Here is a 27,500-nt window from a genome sequence, read left to right as displayed (position 1 = left end):
TGCCTGCACATTATTACATTTATTCTGTCATCTGATATCTTTATACTGTGAACTGTAAGAGTCTTTTCCTGCTTTATGTCTGTTATTTGATATTTGATAGATATCATTTTCATCATTTGCTCTTTGATAGAAGATACAATAGTTTATTCCAGTGTACCATGGTGATTTTAATTTGTGTGTGTGTGTGTGTTCATGTGGATCCGTGCATACTGAGCCGGCGTGGTGATTGAGTCGCCGTTGCCAAGCGTTGCACATCTGTTGCCTGCGCTCCTAAAAACGCTGTTGCCTCACCGACCAGGCTCTCCGACTAACACGCCTTCCCCTCGGTCTCTTCGGTTCCCCGAAGTTCCTGTTACGCCGGTTGGTCGCCGTCGCCGCTCTCCCGGAGCCGCCGCTCGCCGACGCCGCAGCCCTGGGAGGTCAGGAGGCCGCTACCGCAGAGCAGTGCATGTTGAAGAGCCGTCAGAGCCCTGGGGCCGTGGGGGTTTTTGGGGGTCGGACTCCACGGCAGATCACACAGAAAACACTGTGGAACAGCAGGGGCTCCTCTTCTGGCGGATGGATCACTGCTATAATCCTAAATAAGGCCCTGGATGGAGATGGACTTTAGAGCAGCTCTTTAATGAAGTCCGTCCCGCTTAAAGGTCAACTTTCGGATTGGCATACCCAGGGAATTAATGTGTGGGGGGCAATTATGGAGCAATTCCTTCTTTTTTTTTTTTTTACTTAGAACTACAGCTGGACTCATTTTTGTAATGCAATTAGTCCACGTCCATCTAAAAATCTGACATACAGTAACGGGGCGAGACAGGACGTGACGTCACCGGCTGCGACGGCCAAAAAAAAAAAAAAGAAAAGAAAAAAGGCCCGTAAGCCCTTAAAGTGTCAATTAATTTTTAATAAAAAAATGTACGTGATAGTCGCACGTTAATCAACCACAACAGCTCTTCTCCTTTGCTGACGTCTCCACGTCCTCAACATGTGATCGAATCAGCCAATTAGAAAAACAGGCGGGAAAATGCTCAACTAAAGATAAAGATAAACAAAGGAAAGATATTTAATAAATTATTATGATTATTTTATGCTTAACGTATTTGAATGAATGAACTTATGAGCTATTCATTGATTTCCATGTGGAACATTACAGCTGTGTCTGACGTGACTTCAGCCCCGTCTGTGACCAAAGAACCTGTTAGCCCAACCAATCACCTTCCAGCCCATGAGAGACTTTTGTCGTCTCATTTCAAATGGTACCTGGACAATGTCGACAGCGGACGCTGATATGTAGTTTACCTTCTCCCGTGGTCAGCCAAGGATCCACTCCATGTCGTTAAAGAAAAACAAAATGTTTCAGTTGATGTTGACGCAGCATGTCATAGCACCTTTCACACCTCCACGTGTGAACGAGACTGCAGGGCAGCCAGGCTTGGAAGAGCTGTTGGTGTTGAACACACGCAGTCACGCAGGCACGCACACACACACACACACACACACACACACACACACACATACTGGGAAAAGGCTATTTGATGGTGACAAGGGAAAAGTGGTTAAATAGATGAATCCTGGCACATTTTAAATACATTTATCTTTATTTTTTATTTTGTGCATATCATTTTATGTGAATATGTTTCTTCAATAAAAATTATTATTTAAGATAATTATTTATATATAACTTTTTTTTTCATGTCTATAATTTTTTATAAACCTTTGTCTTCAACCTTTACATGACTTATGTTCATGTGTGCAAGCGCGCTTTTTGCGTACTGCGATTCCCATTCTGATGACTGTTTTTATTTTCTCCAGCACATTACAAGGAGCTGAACATGCGCTTGCAGAGGCAGCACCAAGTTGAGAGCATCACCGGGCTGCTGCTGATCTACCCGTCCTGCCTGCTGCACGTGATTGAGGTGGACGTTTCGGCCTATTCTGTCGTCAATAAAGCCCCGAGCCGTTGAAATCCCTTTGTTGACGTGCGCTGTTTGGATCTCTTCCAGTCTTCCAGTGAGGTCCTGGTTTCTGCTCTGAAAAGCTTTCAAGACATGGAGGAAAATCCGGACAGGTAAAACAGCTTTTAAATTTTTTTTTTTTAAATTATGGAGATGGAACATGGGGATTCATATAAACTGCATCATGCTGTGTCATGGATGGTGTGTGCCGTTTGATTCATGATCGTGTGGAGCAAAGTTGGTGTTTTTTTAATAAGTATTTATCACAAAGTTTCGTGATCCGTGCATCAACAGTCCTGAGGTCTACCCGTCACGGTGTTCTGGAAGTGAATGGACGACATGAAATAACAATATCAATAATTCCCCTTTTCTCTTAGTTTGGTAAAAACTCAGAGGATTTTACTCCTGTCACACCAAATTCCAAACCGACTCTTCCAACAATGGAGCTACAAGGTTTGTTTGTTTTTAATTTCCTTTTAAGTGACCTATTTAATATCTGTGATTGGTTGGTTGGTTGATTGATTGATGGTCCGGTTAAAGGAGCTGTCCACGCGTGCCAAGACATCGAGTGAAGAATTCGAGGAGGACACCGTGGAGACTCTGGCCGCCACCGTCTTGTCCCAGCTGCTGAAGCTTGGAAACCACCCGGAAATATCCAAACAGGTGGGTGGAGCTTCCCTTCCCCGGCATTCCCGACGGTGTTCAGACCTCCGACCGTGAACCTCCTCCCTCCTCTCCCTCCACGCCGGAAAAAAAAGACGCTTCCCGGCTCCGTTCTGGATCGGACCCCGGAGCTGATCGTCCCCCAGGGCGTCCTGGAGCGGCTCTTGGCTCGGGGAGAGCTGCTGAGCCCCCGGCGCTACCTGCAGGCCTACCACTCCCCCTTGGACATCGCCATGGACTCTGGTAAGGGATCCAAAACTCCCCTAGGTTGTGACGTGGGGGGGGATTTCCTATCGCGTGTCCCGTTGGTGACACGCGATCGGTCGGCACAATACAAGGATGTTAGGACGCCGGAATGCCTCAAAATAAGAATGCTTATTTAATGAGCTTGAAAAGAGAATGACCACCCTTCATCAGGGGGGAAGGATGTGTGGATATCAATGCTCATCAGTTGACAAATGAGCATTATCACTTATCTCTAATCTGAATGATAGGGACGGTGCCCTCCGTTTGACATGTTCCTTTTGACAACCGGAGTGAGAAGAAACGAAAAAAAAGGTCAAACTGTTGTGTGTTCCGATTGCTTTACAAGGACACGTTTTCGGGAGCAGCCGTCTGACCACAGTGTGACGCGGCGCCCCCGTGAAGGTCTGAAGGTACGGGCCGAGCAGCATGATACTAAGACGTCCACGTGTCACCTCGCTCCACTGACCTCAACCTCAACCTATTCCGCATGTAAACCCCGGAATCATCTCTGCATGCGAGCCTTGATCCGCATGCGCATATTGCACGACGCGTCGCATGCCACCCAACGTTGAAACAACTATATTTTCGAAGGACGCGTCCGCGCGTGCACCCGGGCCTTGAAAGAAAAAATCAGCTCTCTTTGAAAAGCACAGGCGAGCTTTTTAGAAATCTGAATCCCATTCATCCTTTCCCTTCGCAGGATCCGCGTGGCCCCCGGCGGAGCTCCTGGGATGTATGCGACGTGGTTCCCCGGCGAAAGGAAAATAAAGTGGGACGTTCAGGGACCGCTGTCTCCCCGCTTTGACCACATCAAGTTTCAGGGCTTGTTGCCGTCGTCCGCTCCAAAACGGCCTCTCGCTGCAGCCTCTCGCGCATTCATACGGGCAAACAAAGAACCGCCCAAGGCCACCGCAGTCCGAGCCCTTCACCACAAAGCACAGCGAAGCCAAATAATATATATAAAAACTTTTTTTAATTGTTTGAACATTCTGATGAGGATTATTTTCTTATATTACAGACACACCATGTGGCGCCGCTTCTCTCAGCACGCCGTAGTTTAAAGAGAGTCCGTAATGTTGCCACAGTTCGACACCAGGGGCTCAAGAAATCATTCGTTCATTCCCTTTTCTTAATTTTTTTTATTTTGGCCCCTTATCGGATGAGACATAAACTCTGCAAAGGAAATGACTGTAGATGCAGCTGCTTCGCAAACAATATGTGGATGGATCCCAGTCCTATTATTCTTATTAGTCGTATTATTATAACGCCGCTCGGCGGTGAAACGTGAGGCATTAACAGCACAAACGATGTCAGAGGAGAATCAAACAGTGGAATTATTGAATTAATACATAGATTTTAGTTGACTGATATGAAAAACTAAGTGTATTCTTCTCATGGACTTTCTCTACCTCGATATCCAGCGGGATGTTTTTGTTTCCCCGGGATGTTTTTGTGTTCTGATAATGGACTAATAGGAATTGGAATAGGATGTGATTTTCCCACATGATGTGCCTAACAATGAGTGTGTGGCCTTCAAACAGCCACGACATGAATGCAACCCCCAAAAAGACGCATTGTGAAAATGTTAATGATACGTACATAATTAAGTGATGTTTGTTCATCACACGGCAAGCAGAATACGTCGGGGCTGATGCCCGCTTCACACCTCATACGACAAGCGACAACATCAAACCCAAGGGCCATTCATCCCTATTGAGGCTGCGGGACGCGTTCAAAATTTCCAGACTCATGCAACGGGTTTCTCTTTATGTATAGTGAAATGTGTATCTCATTTTTTTTTCCTCGCACTTTGCAAACACGTCATTCATCGGTAAATGTCTGGCTGTTCTGAGCTCTCCCATTTTTCCCTGACTTATTTCATGATGCGAAACCTAGATGAAGTTCATCCGATGACCACTGGGGGGGGGGTCCCGCCTGTGGGATACGATTACGCATTCGGTGTGAAGCGGGCTTCGGAGCCGATGACACCGTGACACCGCGAGACTTGGTGGAAAAGAAAATGGCTCGTGGGCAGCATCAAATTATTCTTTGAGTTAAATTTTTTTTTTTTTTTTTTTTAATCTAGTCACACTTTGAAAAATAAATACAAGCACACATATACAGGACAAAAAGATGAGACATATTTGATAGGCATGTCTAAAAAGCATGCGGCCCGACTTGTACGCACAGGACAACGTCTAACCAGAACCCTTCACAAAGCTCGTCACAACACACTGTTCATCAAATATCCCTCAAACCCTTTTATTTTTTAATTTTTATAACTTAAAACTACATTGAAAACACGCATCATCCCCAATGATAATAACTTATGGTGTTAACATTGTCACCTGGCCACACTATACATTCCACCGTTTCCAATTAAAAAAAAAAAAAAAAAAAGATTCTCATTGGTTTTTTTTTATCTCTAAAATGGGCATGCTTTAAAAAAACAGCAAGACTGGTAATTGTCTCTGGAGTCAGTCACCGTTGGCTTCTGTTTGACAGAATCGCTGCGAGTAAAGATGTGTTCTGTGATTATGTACAAGCCTGGAGCTGGATAAAAAGGACTTTTTTTTGCTGACTAAAAGGGTAGAACATTACAGCGTAAGAGTCTGAGACCCGGACGGGCCGCTCACCTCGGTGCAGCCAAGACTTTTTGGCAATGGAAATGGATGTTTTCTGCATAAATTTGCTGCTTTCAAACTGTTCAAATTGCCTCGAGGGGTGACGATATTCCACGTGGTTTTCACCTTCGCTCTAGAATTGACTTATAAAAGAGATAAATGCAACATATCGATGGAAACTGCACAAAATGTCCAGTAATTACCCCTAACATTCTCCACATCAGGAATGTCTTGCACGATGAACTTTCATTATTTCATTAAAAAAATAAAAATAAATAAAAAATAAATCATTCTTACTTGGGCTAAAAATGGGGAACATTACTGTGCATCTAGTACAATGGCGGTCCTGTTCTGGAGACCCAAACAGACTCTCAGGTCAGGGTGCACAACTCTCCCCACTTCCTGTCTGGTGTGAATGAATTAAAAAATAAAATAAACACAAGAAGGGTGACGCAGCAGTTTCTTTGTAGAGTTCTTTGTAGACTCTTTAAACGCCGGTGGTCAATGACTCCGCTCTACCTGCACCATCAGCGTTCCTAATTTAGCCATCCTGTAATGTGTATTTAACCTTGAATCTACGGTAGATCAGGGCCACTGCAGCTACGCTTGAAGCCACTTTTTTTTGTCTGGTGTGTCTCTGGCAATGTTATGCCAAGACCATCAAAGTTAAGACCATGTCTATACACTGTCATATTTAGATTTTACGTATTATATAGTGTGTATATATATATATATATATATATATATATATATATATATATATATATATATATATATATATACACACTACATATATATATATATTTATATTTGTTTATTTCCCGTCTCAGTATATACATTTATTTACAGAAGAATGAGATGAACTACGGTCCTGTGAATAATATTGCACATACAAGACAGAATGGAGCAGCAGCTGAGCAACTTTGAGGCGACATGAAATGGATAAATTAGAGAATGTTCCGGGGACACACACAAAAAAGTAGAAAAAAAAACCAAACAAAAAAAACCCCCAAAAAAACAAAACACGGCTGTTGCAGAAAACAACTCATTAACCCAATTTAGATCATTGTCACCTCTCGCCTTGAAATCGATGCTTCGTATATGCTCAAGATGATTAAGTGACGTGTTTAAAAACCATGGCCGGTCCCCCCGAAAATGTTGTATTTTTCCAATTCTCAACCGTTCGAAGCGTTTTTACCCCATAGAAAGTTATTCTATGGGGTAAAAACGTGCGACGGTACAGTGAGAAGGTGCGGTGAGATTCTGGTCCCTCGTCCTTTTTAAATGTTAGTTGATTTGGTCGAGTCCTTCAGACCGAGTAAAAAATATCGAGAAATATATCTGTATAAATACTCTCAGCAAAATATGAAACGCATATACACATTCCTGACCGTACGGTTTTCCCTGCGCTTCCCTTCCACTGTCAATAGAAGAATGGTTGGACTTTATCACACACGGCCAGAAAAAAGGGGGAGACCAGAGGGGAACCCGCCGGCAGCTCCGACTCTTTATCACCGTGTCTCGTCGCTCGACATAGAAAGAGGAAATCTAACTCTGACTCCGCTGCTCGTGTTGACTTGACGCCGGATGTTTGATGCCGCCGCAGATTGACCCGGAGGCCCCCGTCGCCAGATGTGCGGGCCGTGGCCGTGTTTCCGTCACTTCACAGGCAAACGAGTGTTCCACGGTATTTAGAAATCCCAAACAACGTCCGATACATTCTATGTGAAGGAATGGCCGCCGCTATAGCTCTTCTGTCATTTACAAAATACGATTTGATCCATAGTATTTTCCACGTCATATATTCTGAAAATGTACAGTATGAACAATAAATATTCAGTGATTGATAACCTGATCGACTACAATGCAAATATATCAGTGAAAACTTGGGCGACTTGTGATCCGGTGTTTTTTTTTTTTGTTAATTATGCTCTACAACATGCATTCCCCCATTTATGCTCAACGACACCAACAGTGCAACATCATACAGTGTAAAATACCGAACACGTCACGCACTGGGCAAATACGACACACGCACACGCACACACTTTCCAGAAACAAATGAAACACGGGCACACTCACAGTGAACGCTGAGTGGGGACAGAAACGAGGGGTCGGTAACGCCCACCGACCAGACGCAGGCAGTTGTATCTCCCCTCTGAGAACGAGGAGAGGGTCCTCAAAGAAGGAAACACCACCTCAACAGAAGGGAGAAGGTGGAAGGTAGAAGGTCGAGGGTAGAAGGTAGAAAGTAGAAGGTAGAAGGTAGAGGGTAGAAGGTATAAGGTATAAGGTAGAGGGTAGAGGGTAGAGGGTAGAGGGTAGAAGGGAGAAGGTAGAGAGTAGAGGGTAGAGGGTAGAAAGGAGAAGGTAGAAGGTAGAGGGTACAGGTTAGAAGGTAGAAGGTAGAAGGTAGAAGGTAGAAAGTAGAAAGTAGAGGGTAGAGGGTAGAGGGTAGAAGGTAGAGGGTAGAGGGTAGAGGGGAGAAGGGAGAAGGTAGAGGGTAGAAGGGAGAGGGTAGAGGGTAGAAGGGAGAGGGTAGAGGGTAGAAGGTAGAGGGTAGAGGGGAGAAGGGAGAGGGTAGAAGCGAGAGGGTAGAGGGTAGAAGGGAGAAGGTAGAGGGTAGAGGGTAGAGGGTAGAAGGGAGAAGGTAGAAGGTAGAGGGTACAGGTTAGAAGGTAGAGGGTAGAAGGTAGAGGGTAGAAGGTAGAGGGTAGAGGGTAGAAGGTAGAGGGTAGAGGGTAGAGGGTAGAAGGTAGAAGGTAGAGGGTAGAGGGTAGAAGGTAGAAGGTAGAAGGTAGAAAGTAGAAAGTAGAAAGTAGAAGGTAGAGGGTAGAGGGTAGAGGGTAGGGGGTAGAGGGTAGAGGGTAGAAGGTAGAAGGTAGAAGGTAGAGGGTAGAGGTTAGAAGGTAGAGGTTAGAAGGTAGAGGGTAAAAGGTAGAGGGTAGAGGGTAGAGGGTAGAAGGTAGAAGGTAGAAGGTGGAGGGTGGAGGGTGGAAGGTAGAAAGTAGAAAGTAGAAGGAAGAAGGTAGAGGGTGGAGAGTGGAAGGTGGAAGGTGGAAGGTGGAAGGGAGCCTAGGATTTGGAATGGCAGATATTACAGCGTCAGAGTAGCTCTTTTCTCCGTGCAACACTCGGCTATACAAGCGACGGCAGCAGCGGAAGAAGCCGGGCGCTCGCTCCTCCCGGGCCGCCTGGTTTCCAGTCTCGCATGTGCAGTTAAAGGCAATATTGCAAGTGAATCGAATAAGGCGAAAAAATAATAAAATCGAGGTGAAGGGGGAAAAAAACCCAAAACAAAACAAAAAAAAGTCTCTAAAATCAACACACGACCAATCAAACCAGATAACCCAGTCGACACAAAACATCGTACTGTGTGTCTGCTTCAGCGTCTGTTCCACGTCGGTGAGCGGCAGCCTGGGTGTGACCGTGAACGGCTGGGAAGGGGTGATCAGATCTGAGCTGCAGAGCCCCAGCTGTATGCCCAATGAGTAGCGGTGTGTTGTTGTTGTTGTTGTTGTTGTGGTTGTTGGCGTGGGAAGTCGCGGCGTCATAGCACCGTGCTCTCCGACTCCTCCTCCGACTCGGCCTTGCTGTGGGTGGACTGGACGACTGCAACCGAGTTCCTGTAGGGGGCGATGTGGGGCTCGTCGAAAATACCGTCCAGCTCGACGTTTATGACGGGGATGTCCAGGTTGCAAAAACAATCTGGCGGAGCAGAAACGGGACAAAATGACAAAATAAGAGAGAAAGGAATCGGCGCAATATCGTTTGAACAGACATTTAGTTTGAGTTTCGGCATTATTAATGTTAAGCAACCTCGTTGGGAACAAGATCACAACACAGTCGACAGGCGGTCATCACCACATACAGCGACAAAAGACCAAGAGGTCCATTGTGTTTGCTTGGGCAGGTGATATGAAGACCTAATATCCACATTATCTTTGGTCGAACTGGTGACAATGGCGACATCCAGGGTGTAGCAGCTGTGATGGACGACAACGGGTACCGAACGAACATCAAGCGTACACAGCGGTTGGAGGGTGTGGGGTGGAGAGGGGTGAGTGGGCCAGTGACGGTGTAAGCTGCGGGAGGGTGGGGCTGGGGGGCATCATATGGGTGGAAGCTTCAAGGCTGGTGGGGTTTTTTGTTTTTTTTTGGGACGGCAAACTGGCCACGCCCCTGAGCCGTTCACACGGACTGTTCGGACACGCCCATGTCTAAAGCCATGCATTGCGTGAGTCGCAGCCACCATGCAGAGGCCAACAACACGGATTAGTGGCGAACGGAAACCCAGCGACTGCTTACAGATAATACAGTGTACATTATGAGAACTTGGGTACACGGGCACTGTACATATTAAAGGGTGCCCTTAGGGTGAGGTTGCTCAGGGGCACGGAGTATGGATCAGATTCTCGGTCTACCTGCTCAACCTCGCACTGCCTTACCTGCAGTCGCTTAACTTTTCACTTCTAGTCCAGTCCAGAAATAGTTCCGACTCTTTCTAAGAGATAGAGATGGAGTGTCTCGGGTCAAACCCAGGGCACGCAGCTTCGCTTCAACTTAAAGGCAAACCGAGAGTTCATATTCTGAAGGTGAATTCTTTAACGCGTATAAAAAGATACATCTGGCCCAAGGTGCCCCGGTTTTGAGCCTTGTCTATCTATTATAGGGAGCAAATGACAAAAAAGGATCCGAAATCCGTGTCTTTGGGGCAACTTCACCCTATTGGGGGGGCGTGCGGGCCGGCTTTGACATTTAGCCAGAATTGCACAGGAGTTGGTGGTGTTGTGGTGGTGGAGGGAGGGGGGTGGGGGGGGTGGGGTGGTGGTGAGGCTTTTGGTACGGGAACACCTTACCCTAAATGTCCCTCTCACAAATAGTATCACACTGAACCTCTCGCCTCATACCGCTGTAGACAAGTAACAGTAGGCGACAAGCGGGAGAAATAGAAGAGAACAGAATCAGAGATAGATGTTAGAATTTACCGGTGATGCAGAAGAAAATGGCTGGACGAAAACACACACACATACTTTCAGGATACCTCTATCCGTCGAAACTTCACAATAGCTAAATATCTGATTCCGATATTTAATATAAATTCCCAATGAAGTGGAAATGGAAAGAAAAAAAGGATACTTCCTGTAATATATGTGTGTAAGGTCGACAGCTACTGCTAACACTGCCCTGCACACCTGCTGTCTCCTGATTCAACACTACCGCTGCATGTTTTTAATGAGCTTGATTTCCAACCGGGGGGCCAATAAGTTGTGCCTTACCTGTGGACATGCTCTCACCGGGAGACAATCCGTCCAGCAGGCCAGACGAATGATCTAGAGGTTGGGGACTGGTGCCAGGCGTGCTGGGAGGCTGCGGAGGAGGCAGGTTGGGCCTCTGCCGGGGTGGCTTGGGGGTGGGCCTGGCCTTGGTGAGAGTCCCCACCAGCGAGGGCGGGGAGGACAGGGACGGGGTGGTGGCGGTCTGGACCTGCCCCGGGGAACCGATGGTGGCGTACCCCTGGGGGTAGCTGAACCCGTACGGGGAGGGGGTGCTAGGTGGGGTGGGAGACAGGCTGACTGGGGAGGGCTGGCCCGTTGACTGATCAGACATGGCTCCGGACTGACAGTAAGGCCCTTTAGGTGGGATGGGGGCCAACTTTTTAGCTGCGGAAGTAGCCGAGGGAATTCAAGATTCAAGATCAAGTGGCAAAGTCTTTGACATTTAACATTCTTTCAAACACAAACACTCTAACACACACAACAATGCTTGCAAATACATACAAATGCTCAATGGGAAATACACATAGCCTTCACAAGTGTCTCTAGTCTTTGCTTTGCATATTTATTTATGGTAACCTTGACTCTGTGTCGTAATTAATGGTTTGTCCTCGCATTTAATGCTGATGAATTTATCTTGTGGAGCATTTTGACAAGTCCTCATCTGTGAGTGTTTACTCGGTTTTCCTCCGGCAAGGTGTGCCTGCCTCTTTGCCTTACCTCTTCTCAGTGTGTGCGGACTGTGGTCAGAGTGCATCAAGTGTCCTGAGGCTGCCGTTCCCTGGAGGCCCTTCTGTCCAATCACAGGAGAGAGCTCCTTGTTCTTCAGCGTGCTGGCGAAGAAGAGAACAGTTAACATGAGTAACACCAAGATGTCCTCCGAATCGCACTCCTCGCCGATGTTATTTCGCGAAAGCCTACCAATAGAGAGAATAAACAGATCACCCCATAGTTCAATGTCCAACTCGTTGAGAGGAACAGGCCACAGTCAGACAGACATATGGTCTTTATCGCATGGCAGCAGAAACGGATCAAAAATCACAAGTCAACCCTGGCGGCATAATGGATTTTGTTTGTCTTTTATTGCACCGTGCAGCCTGAATGCAGATGGGGAGAGTGCTTGAAGGTTGAAGACATAACCAATTTATACTTATGACTAACAACCCCCTGCTCCAAATACCCCTTCCCATGAAAAAGCAGATGAGAAATGGATGGGTGATCGAGGCTGGAGGGATTTTGAGTTCAGGTCGGAGGCTGTTTTCCCAATATCGCAGGAGACGATAGTGAACTGACGGAGGTGCCGTCTTTCTTTCAAGTTATTACACATCTAGGTTCTCTTCCTTTTTTTTTTATTCTGATGTTTTATTCTGCCACTGAGGTGCAAAATATGCCCACTGGAATGACTCATTAACACCCACTTTTATAATGGTATTCACTAAGCATTGAACTTCCTTTGTTGCCTGGCAACTGCTTCTAGAATATCCTGGCAACACGGGAACTTATGGATTGCCTACGTTGCAATAAAAATGAAGATGGATTTATAAGGAGAGATTGCAGTTCTGCAGGAATATTTATATCCAAAATGGAAGGATGTCCCTTTGACGCACCTACATAGGATAAAACCCCGGGGAAATTGTAAAAAAGAAAAATGCAATAAAATTTCAGATTTCCATCATGTGCGAACGACTCACTCGCATTCTTCCATGTCACCCCCTTTTCTAAGTCCAGGGCCTTATTGTCCACGGGGGGCCTCCCTGTGTGTGTCTGTGTGTTCACGTTAACAGAGTTAACAAGCGGGGGTTCCGTATTTACCTAGAACGCTTGGCTCCTCTGTCTCGGTTACAGGCGCACATGGCCCACGGAGCGGGAGCGGAAGCAGAGAGGGGGGTGTTAGGGGGCTGGAGGTGACCCAGGGACGGATCGTGGCGGGTCAGCACGAGCGGGGTCTTAATGTAAAGTGGGGAGGCGTTCGTTTCGGACGGGGTCGCATGCGGAGCGTCACACAGGGAGGTTTGTTTGGGGAGGATAAGCGAGCTGGGTTTGGGGTTGGAGTTGATGTCAAGCTGCTGGGGAGGCAGTGGGGGGGGGCTGTAGCCAGACCAGCGGGGGGGAGGGGACGGGCCGGGAGGCACGGACTCGGGGCCGGGGGCGACGGGGCGCGCACATGGAGGTGCTTGGGCGTAGAAAGGGTGATGGTGGTGGTGGTGGAGGAGGAGGGGCGGGCAGAAGGAGGAGGAAGACGAGGGGAAGGATGAGGAGTAAGGATAGGGGGGAGGGGGCCTCTCCTCCTCGGGGGAGGGGTAGACATAGCAGGAGTCCGACCAATTGGAGGACGCATCATCCGAGCTGCAATGATAAAAACGTCAATAGTTTCATGGGACACTGAGCGGGTCTTTTCATGTATTGTCAGAACTGTTACAGGTTGATACTGTGTGAGGGCTCATTCACGGGGTTTATTCCACTGGGAGAAGGAAGGCCGGGGCACTGAGTGAGGGATAGGATAGGGAGCGGGCAGGAGCGGCACGGAGGTTAAAAAAAAAAAAATAAAAAAAAAAAAAAAAAAAAAGAAAACGAACAAACCTGGAGGCATAATCAGAGCATTCCCATGACACAACAAAAAAAAACAAAGAATAAATTAGCATCAGCGTCACCTTTTCCATTTCAGTGTCTCGCGACTACGGAATGAGATTCCCCTCACAACGCCCGAGCCAGCGGTGAAATGACAACGACATGCACAGCGTTCTGGTGAACCGTGGATGAGAGGAGGAAGAGCGATTCAACGCTGAAACCACCCACGCGGTCGACCAAGCTTGAGGGACACTTCAAAAGAATTACGACAGAAAAAAAAACACTTTTTCCACTTGAAGAACAACCACAGAGTTGAGGCATTTTGGAAGTGCATGCTGCAGTGGATGTGGAACACCGAGAGGTTCACAGAGAGGTGACGTGGCAGGGGGGTTAAAACGGGTGGCGCTCGGGTGTCAACGTCATACCACAGACAGGGCAAAACCGGGCGGCTGGGGTGGGTTCAGGGCGGGCGACGCCATTTTGTGGCGTCACTTGCAGGGCGCAGCGCCACGAGGCGCACGGAAGCACACCGACGGGAAGGGGGGCAGCGGGCGGCGGGGGTGGTGGGGGTGGTGGTGGCAGTGGTGGTACAGGTGGTACAAGAGGGGGCACGCTTACCTGGCTCGGTCGCTGTTAGTGGGAGGAGGGGTGGGGGAGGGGGACGTGGAGAATTCCCCCGGGTGCTCGGGGATGAGCACGTCAGAGGGCGGGACAGGGGGCTGCACGCTCGGCGGCGTGGAGGACGATTTGCGCGCGGAGGACGAGCCCCTGCGCGACACCCAAGAAGTGTCCATCACCCTCACACCCATGCTGCAGTGGGACAGAGATGCAACAGCCAATCAAACTGAGAACGGGAGGGGAGGCGGGGGGGGGGGGGGGGGGGGGTCAGAGCCCACAGACGCGGGGCCCTCGGGTGTAAGCGGAGGCATACTTAAAAAGAAGTGGAACTTTTTGACCAGAAAGACGTGTTCAGGACAGGAGAGGCACAAAACGACCGGGCGACTTGGGTTCCTTGGGTTCCTTCTGTGTTTTCGGTGCAAACCCCCCCCAGGTGGACTTTGTCCATTTCTCCCGCTCTGAGAGGTGCCCTCGTCGGCGCCCGCTCCATATGCCCTCGCGTCACGGCGAGGGGGGGGGCGGACCTCCAACCTCCTTTTCAACCTCCTCTTCTGGGTCAACCTCATTTTCATTTTTTTCGTTTTTCGCCTTTGAATCCACCGAATCCGCAGCCGACGCCTCTCGCTGTCCCCATTTGTGCTTCTCTCACCACTGGCGCTGTTGTTTCGGTTTCTCAGTTTTGTTTTTTTCCCCTGTTTCCGGCAACTCGCTCTGGAAGTAGGTTCCACGGAATCACTCCGCGCCCCCTAGCGGTGCGGAGTGACATCATAAAGAAGTAAACCGAGTTCATATGAAGTATTCTGACAACCATGCTCTGGGACATGTTCTCCGGTGGCTCTTACGTCTTTGAAAGCACGCCTCTGCCTCGGGTGTCTGGGGTACGAGGGCCACACCACCCACTGCCCTCGCAGCGCAGCGCTCGGCATCCACGACATGCAAGGACAAGGACACATTCTCAAGACGGGGTCTGAGAGGGCGATTCCCTTTCGTCCGTGTCACATTTCACAGTTGGTTTTCTCAGCGGACATTCAGGTAATAGCTGGCCTCACGATAGAATTTCAAAAGAAGGAGACGTTGGGGTCGGACGTCTGCGGCACAGGGAGAACGGGGATGTTAAGATTGTCGATGAAGGGAACAGGACACGTAGCGCAGGGCCGCTATTAATGTCGCATCTTTAACAATCATGTTAATACGACATGAAAACACAAGAGTCATGCTGCATTATCTCCAAAGCTGGTCCCTATGTTTTGGAGACAAGGGACCATTATGTTCAGAGCTGCTGCTTGTAGCCATTGTCAAAAACAAGTTCATCCGGTGGCCGACGTCTGCCAAGGTTTCACTGAGAGTAAACACAGATAAAGGCTCGCGTTGTTCACGAAAGGGCCACGACAACCGCCTTTCTCGCGCCAAATCAGTCACCCGAGTCTGCCGGAGGAAGCCATTGAACTATAGTGTGTCGCTAAGCCCAGCGGGCCCCGCCGGGGCCAAGCCCTAAACAGGCAGATGACAAACGAGAGACATTTCCTTTCAACATGCGAGTTGACACACAGCACAGGCTGATGATGAACACACTGACAAGGAGATGGGGGGGGGGTCAGTACAGTACCTTTGTATCTTCCTAATGCTGCAGCGTTAAAACAGAGAGAGGCACAATCAGGACAGGTGTAATGAGAGGCAGCCCCCTCCCCCTCACACTTCCACTCCCACTCCCGCTCCCGCCCTCCTTCCCCAGGTCAAACGCATTATCGTTGGGAGTCTCGGGGGTGCAGGGGGCACAAGTTGGAGACTGATTTGGGAAATGGCAGAACAGTGGAATGCAGGGGGCTGGCCTGGCCTGGCCTGGCCTGGTGTGGGGTGGGGTGGGGTGGGGTGGGGGGGCGGTTGTGAAGAATGTGACTCACAGTGTAATGAGAAGAGAGATTTCAGGGGTTGAAATGTGCTTCCCCTGAGGTGCCTCCAGCACGTGAACATCTAGAGAGTAAATTATCGCTCCATTTAGCGCTAATTAGGTCAAAGTCCTGTAGCCCTCTGAAATGATGCAATAAAAATAAATAATAATAATAATAAATCTGACGAAAATACCACAAAGAGGTTTCGGCTTGCATATACTTAGTGACTTGCTATGTTGAGATATGTTTCACTTCCATGCAACAAGATGAGGTTTTTAAGTCATCCAAGCGCCTCAATGACATACCGTGTAAAAATACTCGTCAAATAATTTGGTAATGAGGATAAATTAATCTGGAGGAGTGTATGATTATACAGTATGTACCGTTCTCTCCCTGGCTGCTGTATACCGTGAATAAAATGAATAAACAGTCCCTGTTCGGCAGGATCAAGAGCCTTACGGTATCTGGTTAAAACCGGACCTGAAGGGCTAACGACAAAAATCCCCAAATGTGCACTTTATGTAGAGAGGACGTTTTCATTTTTCATCGTCCTCCAAACTCCAAACTCAAATACTTCACCGAGCCTCACTTATCCCCATATTTTACAATTTATTTTATTACAATTATTATTATTTTTTTTACCATTTATTTTGTGTTCATAGGGCACGTACCTTTCAAGGGTCAAGGGTCACCGTTCATGGAATCCCTTATGTGCTATATGCACAATGTGAGTTACTTATTTGTATGTGCTCTACTAAAGTGAGTTCTGGTTTAGTTTAGTTTTAAGCTCCGGCTCTGTGTAAAATTACACCTTATCAGACTGGGAAAAGGAGATAACTGCTCTTCAGCTTAAGCTCTGGAGAAGGAGCAGACATCTTAGGAGGAATATGTTCCCGAAATGAAAGCCTGGCACTATTGATCCGGCCAATCACAGGCCCTGCAAGGTTTAATTAGCTGGGCTTATGTGGTCCCAGGGCCCCGGGGCTCACGGCGCTAGCGTGGCCCGATAAGACCAAGGTTGTATTAAGGAATTAGCAGTTTGAGCGCGAGAGACAGAGAGAGAAAGTCTGAAAGAGACAGGGGGTGAGAGAGAGAGAGAGAGAGAGAGAGAGAGAGAGAGAGAGAGAGAGAGAGAGAGAGAGAGAGAGAGAGAGAGAGAGACACACAGACACACACGCACAGGCACACGCACGCAAACACGTAAACTAATCCTCCTCCACAGCTTTGGGACGGGCAGATTCCTCCCTCTATTTCCGCCCATCATTATTTTTGCCGCTCACTTGTTCGCTCTGTCTCTCTCACCCCCGTCGCACTCTCTCTCTCTGTTTCCCACCCTATGTCCCCTACCGATCTATTCCTGTCTCGCTGTCTTTTCTGTTCAATTTAAAGAAAATGGGAGGCAGGTCGATAAAGGCAGGATATCCAAACCCATCTCGGGTTTCACTTCTCACATCAGACTCTGCTCTCCTTCTTCTTCTTCTTCTTTGCACACGGACCGCGGGGCCGTTAAAAGGCAGTGGAATGGAAGCCCTGCTTATGTCTCGCTTTGAGCTCTTCTGCAACAAAGTAATAATCAAATGACGGCGGCCTTCACTTCCCCTTAAAACTGCCCGTGAATGCGAAGACAAACGATGAACATTTCAACAGTTGAAGGTTTGCGAAAAACCGGCACAGTGGACGGCAGATAGATAACTGTGGGTGTGAGGACAATAGGAGAAGTGTCGGGAAAAGAGGGTGACGCGGAATAACTGTCGATCAAAGTGTCGCCCGTGCTAAATTCTAAGACCACACTCCTCTCAGGATGTTCCCGTGACAACCTCGTCCGAGTGACGGCATCAGCGGCCGTCTTCAAACGTCTGCGTTTGTCACGTTTGGAACAGCCCCCACAGTTATCTATGCACAGTCTGCACTGTCTGCCGAGGAGGGGAAAAAACGTCGGCTCCTGACCCGTCCTTCTTGTAGAACTCCAGCATCATGTTGTCCGTGGCCACACTGAGCGGCCGCCGGCTCTGGTCGATCTGCCTGCGCTCCGCCTGGTCCAGGTCCGGCGACGGCATGGAGCTGTAGTTGGCGTTGTGGTTGGTGTGGACCGGACTGCCATAGTTCCCCGTCACGTTGAACTCGATTTCTGCGAGAAGTGGTCATCAATAAAAGGTCAGAAACAACAAAATGCCTGCCCGTCTGTCGGTCTGTCTGTCTACAGCTCCCTTCTCTGCTCATCAGTACGCATTAAATTACATTGCTTGATTTGCATGGACTTTATGCTTAAAATTGTTGTGCTTCATAGTTGAATTTCAGATTTCTTTTCTTGATTTGCTGCTTGATAGTGGCAAAAAAAATCGTTAATCGTTAATTCAACCCACGTCAATCAATGCCGGTCAAGTTAAAAAGCCTGGAGCGCAATCATTTGAGGACCGGAAATCGATACGGCGTGAAGCAGGAAGTAGACGGACAATCTCCCCGCTCACCCCCAGGGAAGAACCAGTCAGCATGCTGGATGATGGGCTCAATGATGCCGACGATCTGCAGGGACACGGTGGTCATCATTTCTGTGATGTTCCTGCAGAAAACGTGGGGGAGGGGGTTAGAGTTATCTTGACGGAGATGAAGATATACTGGAGGAGCTGCCTGGTTTAATGAGGGTAGGTAGTGCCAACTGCATTCTCCTGGTGTTCAAGAACCATTAAACATCAGCACTGAAGCCATTTAAAAATGTCCATTAAAGAACCAATTACCAGTTAGGAAGTGATTTTTATTAGTGAAGTGTATATTTTTCAAGATTTAAACATAAAATGGAGCCTTCTGTCCCGACCCATTTGCTTGGTCAGCCGATAGCACCGGAGGTTTGTGGAAACCATTGCATTTGAGATCAAGCAGGTTGGACAATTAAATATATACTGTATAATACTCCCAAAATCCTGTTGTTCACTTTACCCCCATCTAATATAATATTAAATCAGAAAAAAAAACATGTAAACACTGTATATCAAATAATCTAGTTATACAAACCACTGTTTTCTGAGAATACTTTTATATTTTGTTTTGAAACATTATCCCATAGATTATCTGAAGATCAGCATGTAAGGATGAGCCTCCTGATAGATGACATTTAAATGCATGGCCCCTCCATACCCTTCATTGTGCGTCCACAGCAGGTTGGGCCCCAGGACAATGGCAATGTTCCCAGGGGTCATCTTATTCGCATCCTGGTACTCAGTGAGCTTGGCCAGGAATTTGATCAAATACCTGTCGCAAAGAACATAGATAATAAAAACAAACAATCAGTGTGTCTTTCTCAGTAATAGAGCTATTTGCTTAAAGGCAGAGCACGCTTGAATATTATTGGCTGGAAATGACAAGCGATGCCACTTTTATATCAATCCCTCCTCTACTGACTGGCTCTGCAGATGTGTGGTGGCGTTTTTTCCTTTGTGAAGAGAAAAAACATTTAAATTAGGACCACTAGTTGGTCCCCTTCTCCGTGCCTTCATGGGGACACAGAAAACACAAAAGTGTGCCAGTGGGTTTCCAGCCGCACCGGGTGACTCATCCTGGGTGGGGGCACAGCCGAGTGAACATCAGGCGGTTCACTCCAGCAAGCATCGGGCCATCGCCGGGACAGGTTTGACAGGTTCCTACGGAGGAGGACGCCCCCTAAAAATAGGCCCTATTTGTGCGATTCGGCAGTGACATTGACAAGAGCTGCAGCGTTTTTTTTTCTCCCGCTGCTACTGTGATCGCCCGCCCGCCGTCACCTCCCCCCCGAATCTCCTCACATCTCCTCTCCGCCTCGTTCGCTTCTGATCGTAAGATGAGCCCTTCAACAATTTACGTTGTGTGGATTGGTCCCACGGGAGCGAGAGCACACTATCCCATCCACGTCGGAGCTGGGACGCTTTACTGTAATTTTTCAGATCACCGCCACTGCTCGTACGAAAGAGCGGGGAGACATTTAGAGTTGAAAAGGCGATGGCGGATGGAATCAAAAGGCAACGCAGCGCAGTCTGCAGGACACATGTTTGGAGGCAGAGAGGAGGTGGGAATTAGGGGGCGTAACGCGAAATTTAAAATTCTTGCCCGGATTCAATCTCGCATCGATCCGACCTTGTGTCCAACTGTTCACCCGATGAAATCATCGTCGCGTTTTTGAGACGGCATTTCTGACTGATTAAGAACCATCGGCGTCACACGGCATGTATAAGGTTCTGCAATCCATCATTCACAGCTCATACTTTATGCAGAGAGACAAACGGCGATACGTTCCACGTCCAGCGCCAAAAACAAAACGAAAACACATTTATTCCCATCAAACCTAAGATGTGAATATGGATACACAATGTGAGAAAGGAGTATAGAGAAATGAAATTGGCTTAATTTACTCATAACATCGGGTATGTATTGGATCCAGGACCACATGCGAAGACTTCGCTTAAAAACCGCAGCTCATACTGCTCTAAAAACACCAGAAATCAGGGTCACACGTGGGTCCAAAAAACCCAATTGCAGCCACTTCTGCATGCAGTCTTAAGGTCGCTTTCAGAGATGAAAAAAAAAACAAACTCACTTAAAGTTGCTGCCATTGGCCGGTGGTAATTTCTCGCAAGCCATGAGGAGGGCCTGGAGCCGCTTGTCCTGGTCTTGAATGCTGCAAGGACGACACAAAACGACAGCGTCACAGTTTCACACAGGACCGCAGTGGACGGGGTCACCCCAGCAGTCCGAAGAGGAGAGGAAAGAACGCAGCTGGGAAACAATAAAGGTGCGCTATGATCCCCGAAAAAAAAACAAAAACGAAAAAAACAGAAACCCCCAATGATCCCCGCAGTCATTGTCATATTGACAAGATACTGACTTGGACGCCTGAATCCATTCGTCGTACAGCTCAAAGGTCATTAACGGCTCCGGTAGCTCCCGAAGGTAGGACTTCAAAGCCCCTGCAGAGAACAAGATAAACAACGAATCAAGAACAACAAATATCCTTTTGTAATTGTATGTACTCACTTTGGAAGACATTTTAATGGCACATTTTAACAAAATGTCAGTGATTTAGTCCTGTGTTCCACAAGGAAACTGCCGGTTAAGGTCATAGACCGGGGAAAGACACTCTTTGTGGTTCAGTCGTGGAGCCCTGAAGCCCCGCCCCCCTCCCACTGCCCGCTGCTTATTGAATTGCACCAAATTTGACACTGCACGTCGCTGGGTACTTGGCAATACACCCGCCAAGTGCCAAGTAGATCAGATGAATGGTTGTCGAGATAATCGAAAGACAGACAGACAGACGGGCAGACAGACAGACAGACAGAGATTCCTGCCTTTATAGTTAGATGTTTGTCTGTCTGTATGAACGTATGTGTACTACATGCCCAAAAAGTATGTGAACATGTTCTCTTCAAAAATGTCGCTGATAGATCAGGGGGTATTAAGGTTTGCCGCTTGAAGAGCCTCCTCCCTCCTGGGCTTTCCACAGGAGCGTTAGCGAGGTCGGGCTCTGATGCCGGAGGCTTAGGTGTGGCACAAAGCACCGCTGTAATTCATCCCAAAAAGGTGTTTGACGGGGGAGGATCGGAGCTGACACACTCTTTCCACACAGGACTCCTTTGGTCCGGGGTCGTTGTCATCCCGAAAAGAGAACTAGGGCGTTCCCATCGAGCTGCAAGAATCCCCCAAAATCCCCCTCCCGCACGCTGTCGCGTTAGGATTTCCCTTCGACCTAAGCGGCCGGCCCCGGCCTTTATCTCCTAGGAGTTTCCGCACGCACGGCGGTCCGGGGGAGGGGCGAGCGGGGGCGGAAGTGACCGATGGCGAACGTGTTGGAAAAGGCAACGCCCTGTGCCGGCGTCGGGTTGAACGTCATCCGGCTCCTCAGGACCGTTACAGTGTACGGTATTCACGTATATGTGACACATGCTTTATACACAGCAGTGAAGCTTTTACCCTGTGCCTGTGAGCGAGGCTCCAAAGGAAGGAAGGGGAAAGTATAATATGAAAAGAGGGAGAGGCGTGGGAGGATGACAGCGCCGGAGCAGCCAGCTGTGACCTTATTAGCCGCTCCGAGGTTTGGTGCGGGATGAAATGAACGGAATACGTATAGGGAAGTTGCGTCCCCCGAGCTTTCGTTGCAGAGTTGGTTTTCAAATCGCGGCCTCAACGGCTCGGAACGGCGGGAGCAGACCTGGCTGACGCACGTCACGAGACCAACGGCTGAAAGCCCGCGTTGACAAATGTGTTTTGTAATTCGACAAAGATGACACGTTATTTACATTCTGCTCCGCAAGCATATTAGAAATAATGATGTTGTGTTATGTCATCCTAATATTGACAAAAATTGACATTTATGTGCGTGTATCATATGTTTTATTGACTATAATGTTTGTCATTTAGTCAACCAAATGAATAACATTTTTAGTCAATAAATGTTTGACTACATTTTAATTAATGAGCTGATAATTAACACAATTTAAAGTCAATGCGAAAAAAAATGTATGTTGCGAAAATGAATGCCAGAGCGTTGAATGCGTACTGTATTGTAACCAACAGAAAGAAAAGACAGACAGGACTGAACAGAATTGGGAAAAAAATAAAAATACCCAATGCTGTTGGACCATATTGTCCAACAGCAGCCAACAGCGCTCTCTGACAGCGCCACCACTAAATCTAGGACTCAAACCCTGCAGGGCTGCAGTTGCCTCGGCTCCTCCGACTGTTACGGCCGCTGTCCACATCTTCACCTGCCGCATTTATTCCCCTCGGGGATACGCGGGACGGATGGGACGCGGGGGGGGGGGGCGGTCAGGGAATCTCTCACCGGTGGAGAGCCGGGCTCCCGTGTCTTGTATGTGTATGTGTGTGTGTGTGTGTGTGTGTGTGTGTGTGTGTGTGTGTGTGTGTGTGTGTGTCCCCCGTGCCTTGGCCTGGGTAAGCAAATTAAATGCACAGAGCTATTGCTGTGGCGCCGCCCCCGCGGCTAATTGTCTCCCCCTCGACACCTGTGTCGCTATCTGGACGGTGGTGCGGTTCTGCGGGGCCGCTGCGGAACATGGCACCATACCGACAACCCCCCATCCCCTGGAAACACGCACACACAGACATAAGGCAGCAAGAGAAATTAGATTTGCTGTAAGTGCTGGCCCTGGATAGATCTCCCTTCCCCTCCCTCTCTCTCCCTCCCCCCCTGCCCCTCCGGTCTTTTCACATGCTCCAGTAGCCACAGTTGATGGATTTGCTTTGATTTGACATAAAAAAAAATAAAAAATAAAAAACATGGGCAGCATTTAGCTCCAGCTAAAGCGAGCGTCGTATGAATTCATTGCAGATCAGTAACAATATTATCCGATAGAGTCCCCTCGTTCAAAAACAGCTTAATTACAAACCTACTGACCGCACAATGCACACGCACACTTAACCCCAATTTGTCTGTCCGGTCTGATGATAAAATCAACTGTTAAACCCCCTTTTTCTGAAACGCATACAGATCCACCCACCCACACACCCACCCACCCACCCACCCACCCACCCACCCACCCACCCACCCACACACCCACACACACACACACACACACACACACACACACACACACACACACACACACATAAATATATATAAAACAGCATATAAATAAATCAATCAATCAATAAATACAAGAAAGTAATTTGCTCAAGACCTTTTAAGGGCAGGTGTCTCCATTATACGTGTGTGTGTGTGTAATCGGTGTGGGAAAATATATGTATGCAAATGAGATGTGAAACAAGCACTGGCTGCCAATTCCTAAATCCTTATCTTGATAAGGGAAGTTTCTCATTTCAGGAGATGGCTATCTGTCTCCACCGAAAGGGATTATCTGGCACTGTTGATTTGTGTGTGTGTGTGTGTGTGTGTGTGTGTGTGTGTGTGTGTGTGTGTGTGTGTGTGTGTGTGTGTGTGTGTGTGTGTGTGTGTGTGTGTGTGTGTGTGTATGTGTGTGTGTGTGTGTGTATGTGTGTGTGCTTGCGCACGCGCACTGTAGGGTCTTGTTGATTACTCACCAGCAATGGCGTGTGGGTCTGCAGAGTATTCCTGGACGTCCAACACCCCGCAGTCCAACGAGGCCTTCAGCTTCTTCAGCTTGGAGGCTGACGGAGCGATCCTAAACAGCCCCTGACATGCGCACACACAACAACACACACGTGGGCATTTTCTGATTCACCCCCAACAATAACCCGATAACACCCGGCGAGTGTTCCGGTACATCAACCCCCGCCTCCACCAGTTTTAATAACACTGCCAATCCATCCCTGCGTCAAAAATGGCGTTCTAGCGGGAAGCGGGGCGTGGCTTGCTTAGAGACGTTGATTGATTACCGGCATAAATGACCTGTGTAGTCAGGCCCGTGAGCATGGACCTGCTACTGTAAGAAACACTGAAACCGCCGTGGAGTCCGTTCCAGTTTCTTTGGATATATGTTAACCGCGAATGTTTGCACTGTTATGCACTGCATGACAGCAGCATTTCATTTGATTTACAATAAATTATTTTATATTTCCCTGAGGCATTTTGCTTTTACTTATTATCTACACAATGGGACGCTGTAGCTGAAGGTGTCTTGGTTTTTTTTGTCAATATTCATGAACAATCACTCACTGAGCACTAGCAGCTCAACTGCACACACACTTCCAGAATACTAAAGCGTCTGCATACATTCGTGCAGTTTGTTAGCTATTGCTTATCACAGAGATAGATAGAGAGAAAGATGGATGGATAACTATCAAATCAAATTATCAAATTTCCTCTGTGTAGAAGTCATTACGTAATTAGATTACACAATCAATGCGATTACGAGTACCTCTGTGTGTTTCTAGGAGAGTGCTTGAGCAGACTGACCTCCTCCTGCATGCCACACTCCAGCAGCATTGTGACACAGGCCTCGATGGGGAAGGCAATATCTCTCCCACTCAGGGCCAAGTGCTCCTCCAGAGGCTTCCCGTAGCAGGGCTTCTCCACCCAGGACTCTGTCCAACACACACAGAACCCATCACACGCGCGTGCACACACGCACCCAAGCACACACACACACATACACACTCACAGAAGTACAGTATGATGTCGACAATCTGTAGTGGACATGGATACACACAACACACACACGTGTGCTCGCTCGTGCAAAGTAATAGCAAACAAAGACACAGATACACACCAACACCACACCACCACAAAAGGCTTCGGAGTGAGATAGTGTCTGACTTCAGTGTGAGGGAAGAGACAGAGTATGTGTGTGTGTGCGTGCGCCTGTGTGGATGTGTTACTCACCCTGGTGGGCTTTGATCTGGGGCAGAACACTCTGGAGCAGCTCTAATGACTTCCTGTGGTACTCTGCCTGGACATCTATCAACTTAACAGACACATACGCACAAGAACAGGAGGGGAGAGGAGGGGAGGAGAAAGAAACCATCGGATGGAGATAGTTATAAAAGAAAAGGTGAGAGAAAGAAAAAAGAAAGCAAGAAGTTCAGAGAGGATGAGGAGAGGCAAATGAGAGGTAGATATATGACACCGGGGCAAGAGAACAAGCGAGATGAGAGAGAATGAAATATGGGGCAGGTTAAAATGAAAGACAGAGTGGGCAAAGATACAGAGAGAGAGAGAGAGAGAGAGAGAGAGAGAGAGAGAGAGAGAGAGAACTACATGGTCAGCGTGGTAGCCTTTCTTTTTTTTTTTTAATGATTTAATATGCTTCATCTCCTGTCTCATACCACAGCGGTGAGGCAGCGGCACTTACTGTCTGGAAGTAGCTTGCATAGTCAATTTCTTTGGCCACAAAGCCGTACATGTCCGCCGATAATTGATCCTGGAAGAAAGCAGAGGGGGAGCCTTTTAACAAGAAAAAGCACGAGTCAAGCTTTTCAAGTAGTTTGGAGAGTTGCGACAATGACATAATTAAAAAAAAAAAAAGCCGGTTCATGATGAATATTTTGAATATACAATCATGCACACAATGGTATTTTTGAAAACAAAAAAAAACAAACAAAAAAAAAAAAAAAGGGTGAAGACTGAAGACTGACCCGGCAGATCTCCATTCGGTTGGCCGCCTCCTCCATCTCCTCCCTGAGGTGGTCGGACTTGGCACCCGTCGGCTGTATGTTGCTGGACAGCCCTGAAGACTTGGAGGACTGATAAAACCTGGAAGAAAAAAAACACAGATGTTTTTACTGAGGTTGGTGTCCTCCCATCCATCCATCCATCCTTACATCCATCCCTCCAGGTCTGTCTGCTACCCACGGGGCCTGCTACACCTCCAAAGGGACGTCTTTGATAAAAAAAAAAAAAAGAAAAAAAAAAAAGGGAGGGACCGGCTCTACTCCGAGGGATCACCGGGCTCCTCACGCTCTCGTGGAGAGTGTGAAGCCCAGCCATCCTGTGGTGAGACCCCATTTTGGCTGTTTGCCCCCGAAAAAACTCCGGAGCAGGAAGGAGATCTTCCCTCCCGAGCCTCCACCGTGTGTCTGGTACCTCTTCACCTCCCGCCTCCTCCACCAACCAACCACCAGCTCTGGCTCTGAAAAACCCAGAGTGAGGTTACAATTCCGCGTACTTGGAGCCAGTTTCTTCTGCCAATTTCAGTCCATCATGGCACCATTGTGCACCACTACTCTGCAGGTTTTGAAGTCTATGTGACATTTCTTAAAGGTGTCTCCGCATTCAACAAAAAGATACACCAGTGATCCACAAACAAATAAGGTTTATTCACTATGAACTTAACAAAATCCTGACAACATTTATGCCTAGACAACAAAAGCGACAATATTAGAAGAGTTTTATTCCTGAATGAGACGTCAATCCCACTGGGACTGATAGTAATCGGCGGTCCACACAATTAAAATAAACGATTGCACTCTTTCACGGTTACAGATGTCAAATACAAAAATAAAATAAAAACTGTGTTCAGGAATATTAAATGAACGACTGAGTCGGTCCTTCAACTTGTACCAATTAATCCTTTGCCCCGCCTTTCGTTTCCTCCGGGTCGCTCTTCTTCTCCTCCCTCAGACGAAGACACAATCTGCCTCACTGTGTGTCGCTGAGAACAGATCATATCTTGTGCCAGAGGAGCTCAGAACGCAGGAGGATGATGCCAACCCCCCCCCCCCAAAAAAAACCTTCCGATTTGGGTCAGCTAAGAAAAAAAAAAAAAGAAAAAAAAAGAAAAAGAAAAACCTCCTAAACCGCTGGAAGGCCGGGAGGAAAACTCACATTTCCCCCATGTTGGATCTCATAACAAGACTGAAAAGCTGTGGATATCGTAAAATCACATCACAGTTTCTGATTGGTTCGGCAGAAAATCTCGAATGACATCTTTTTCCACAACCATCCGTGACTTTTCTATGAGTTTTGACCGCTTTCCCAAAGTATTATTTTTTTTACCCCAACCTTATTTTTGATTATTGTGATTCAATCCGGGTGACTGGCATCGGAGTCTTTTACACTGATCTTGTATAGTTGAACAGCTGAAGTCGACGTCCCCCGCTGCGTTCTTCAGCAGCGGCGACTTCCGTCGGCGGAATTACTATTCTGAATCATGAAGGTGATTGTATTGAATTTTATTTTTCGGTGTCTTCCCAAACGTTTCAAACTCATCCGTGTAGTCGTTCACCGAGAAAGAGAGGCAGAGAGTATCTTCCGGATTCCTGCTTCGG

At 47.7% G+C, this 27,500-nt stretch overlaps 2 protein-coding genes across 2 annotated transcripts in view; one reads left to right on the top strand and one right to left on the bottom strand.

Annotated features, from left to right (window-relative positions):
• tex47 (testis expressed 47) overlaps positions 1-3,630 on the top strand; it is a gene marked incomplete at its 5' end in the record, with an annotated part of 3,805 nt that extends 175 nt beyond the window's left edge. The window contains 8 exons of the mRNA XM_080021299.1: positions 284-419; positions 1,807-1,910; positions 1,998-2,062; positions 2,327-2,402; positions 2,490-2,612; positions 2,708-2,855; positions 3,205-3,268; positions 3,559-3,630. Coding sequence (XP_079877425.1) covers positions 284-419; positions 1,807-1,910; positions 1,998-2,062; positions 2,327-2,402; positions 2,490-2,612; positions 2,708-2,855; positions 3,205-3,242 — 690 coding nt within the window. The 3' untranslated portion in view covers positions 3,243-3,268; positions 3,559-3,630. The remainder of the gene's footprint in view (positions 1-283; positions 420-1,806; positions 1,911-1,997; positions 2,063-2,326; positions 2,403-2,489; positions 2,613-2,707; positions 2,856-3,204; positions 3,269-3,558) is intronic.
• A 5,402-nt stretch (positions 3,631-9,032) lies between these two features.
• The window catches only part of LOC307245652 (rho GTPase-activating protein 44-like), a gene marked incomplete at both ends in the record, with an annotated part of 43,202 nt that continues 24,734 nt past the window's right edge, over positions 9,033-27,500 (bottom strand). Inside the window, 17 exons of the mRNA XM_080021298.1 lie at positions 9,033-9,190; positions 10,762-11,145; positions 11,479-11,591; positions 12,571-13,104; positions 13,945-14,136; positions 15,551-15,568; positions 17,781-17,961; positions 18,302-18,393; positions 18,966-19,079; positions 20,398-20,478; positions 20,686-20,767; positions 23,856-23,967; positions 24,691-24,818; positions 25,117-25,198; positions 25,586-25,654; positions 25,869-25,986; positions 26,191-26,362. Of these exons, the coding sequence (XP_079877424.1) occupies positions 9,033-9,190; positions 10,762-11,145; positions 11,479-11,591; positions 12,571-13,104; positions 13,945-14,136; positions 15,551-15,568; positions 17,781-17,961; positions 18,302-18,393; positions 18,966-19,079; positions 20,398-20,478; positions 20,686-20,767; positions 23,856-23,967; positions 24,691-24,818; positions 25,117-25,198; positions 25,586-25,654; positions 25,869-25,986; positions 26,191-26,362 (2,630 nt within the window). The remainder of the gene's footprint in view (positions 9,191-10,761; positions 11,146-11,478; positions 11,592-12,570; positions 13,105-13,944; positions 14,137-15,550; positions 15,569-17,780; positions 17,962-18,301; positions 18,394-18,965; positions 19,080-20,397; positions 20,479-20,685; positions 20,768-23,855; positions 23,968-24,690; positions 24,819-25,116; positions 25,199-25,585; positions 25,655-25,868; positions 25,987-26,190; positions 26,363-27,500) is intronic.

Source organism: Zeus faber (assembly GCF_960531495.2).
Source record: "Zeus faber genome assembly, chromosome: 20".
In the NCBI taxonomy this organism is placed as follows: Eukaryota; Metazoa; Chordata; class Actinopteri; order Zeiformes; family Zeidae; genus Zeus; species Zeus faber.
Note: the sequence above shows the minus strand (reverse complement) of the source record. Positions and strands in the feature narration are given on the sequence as shown.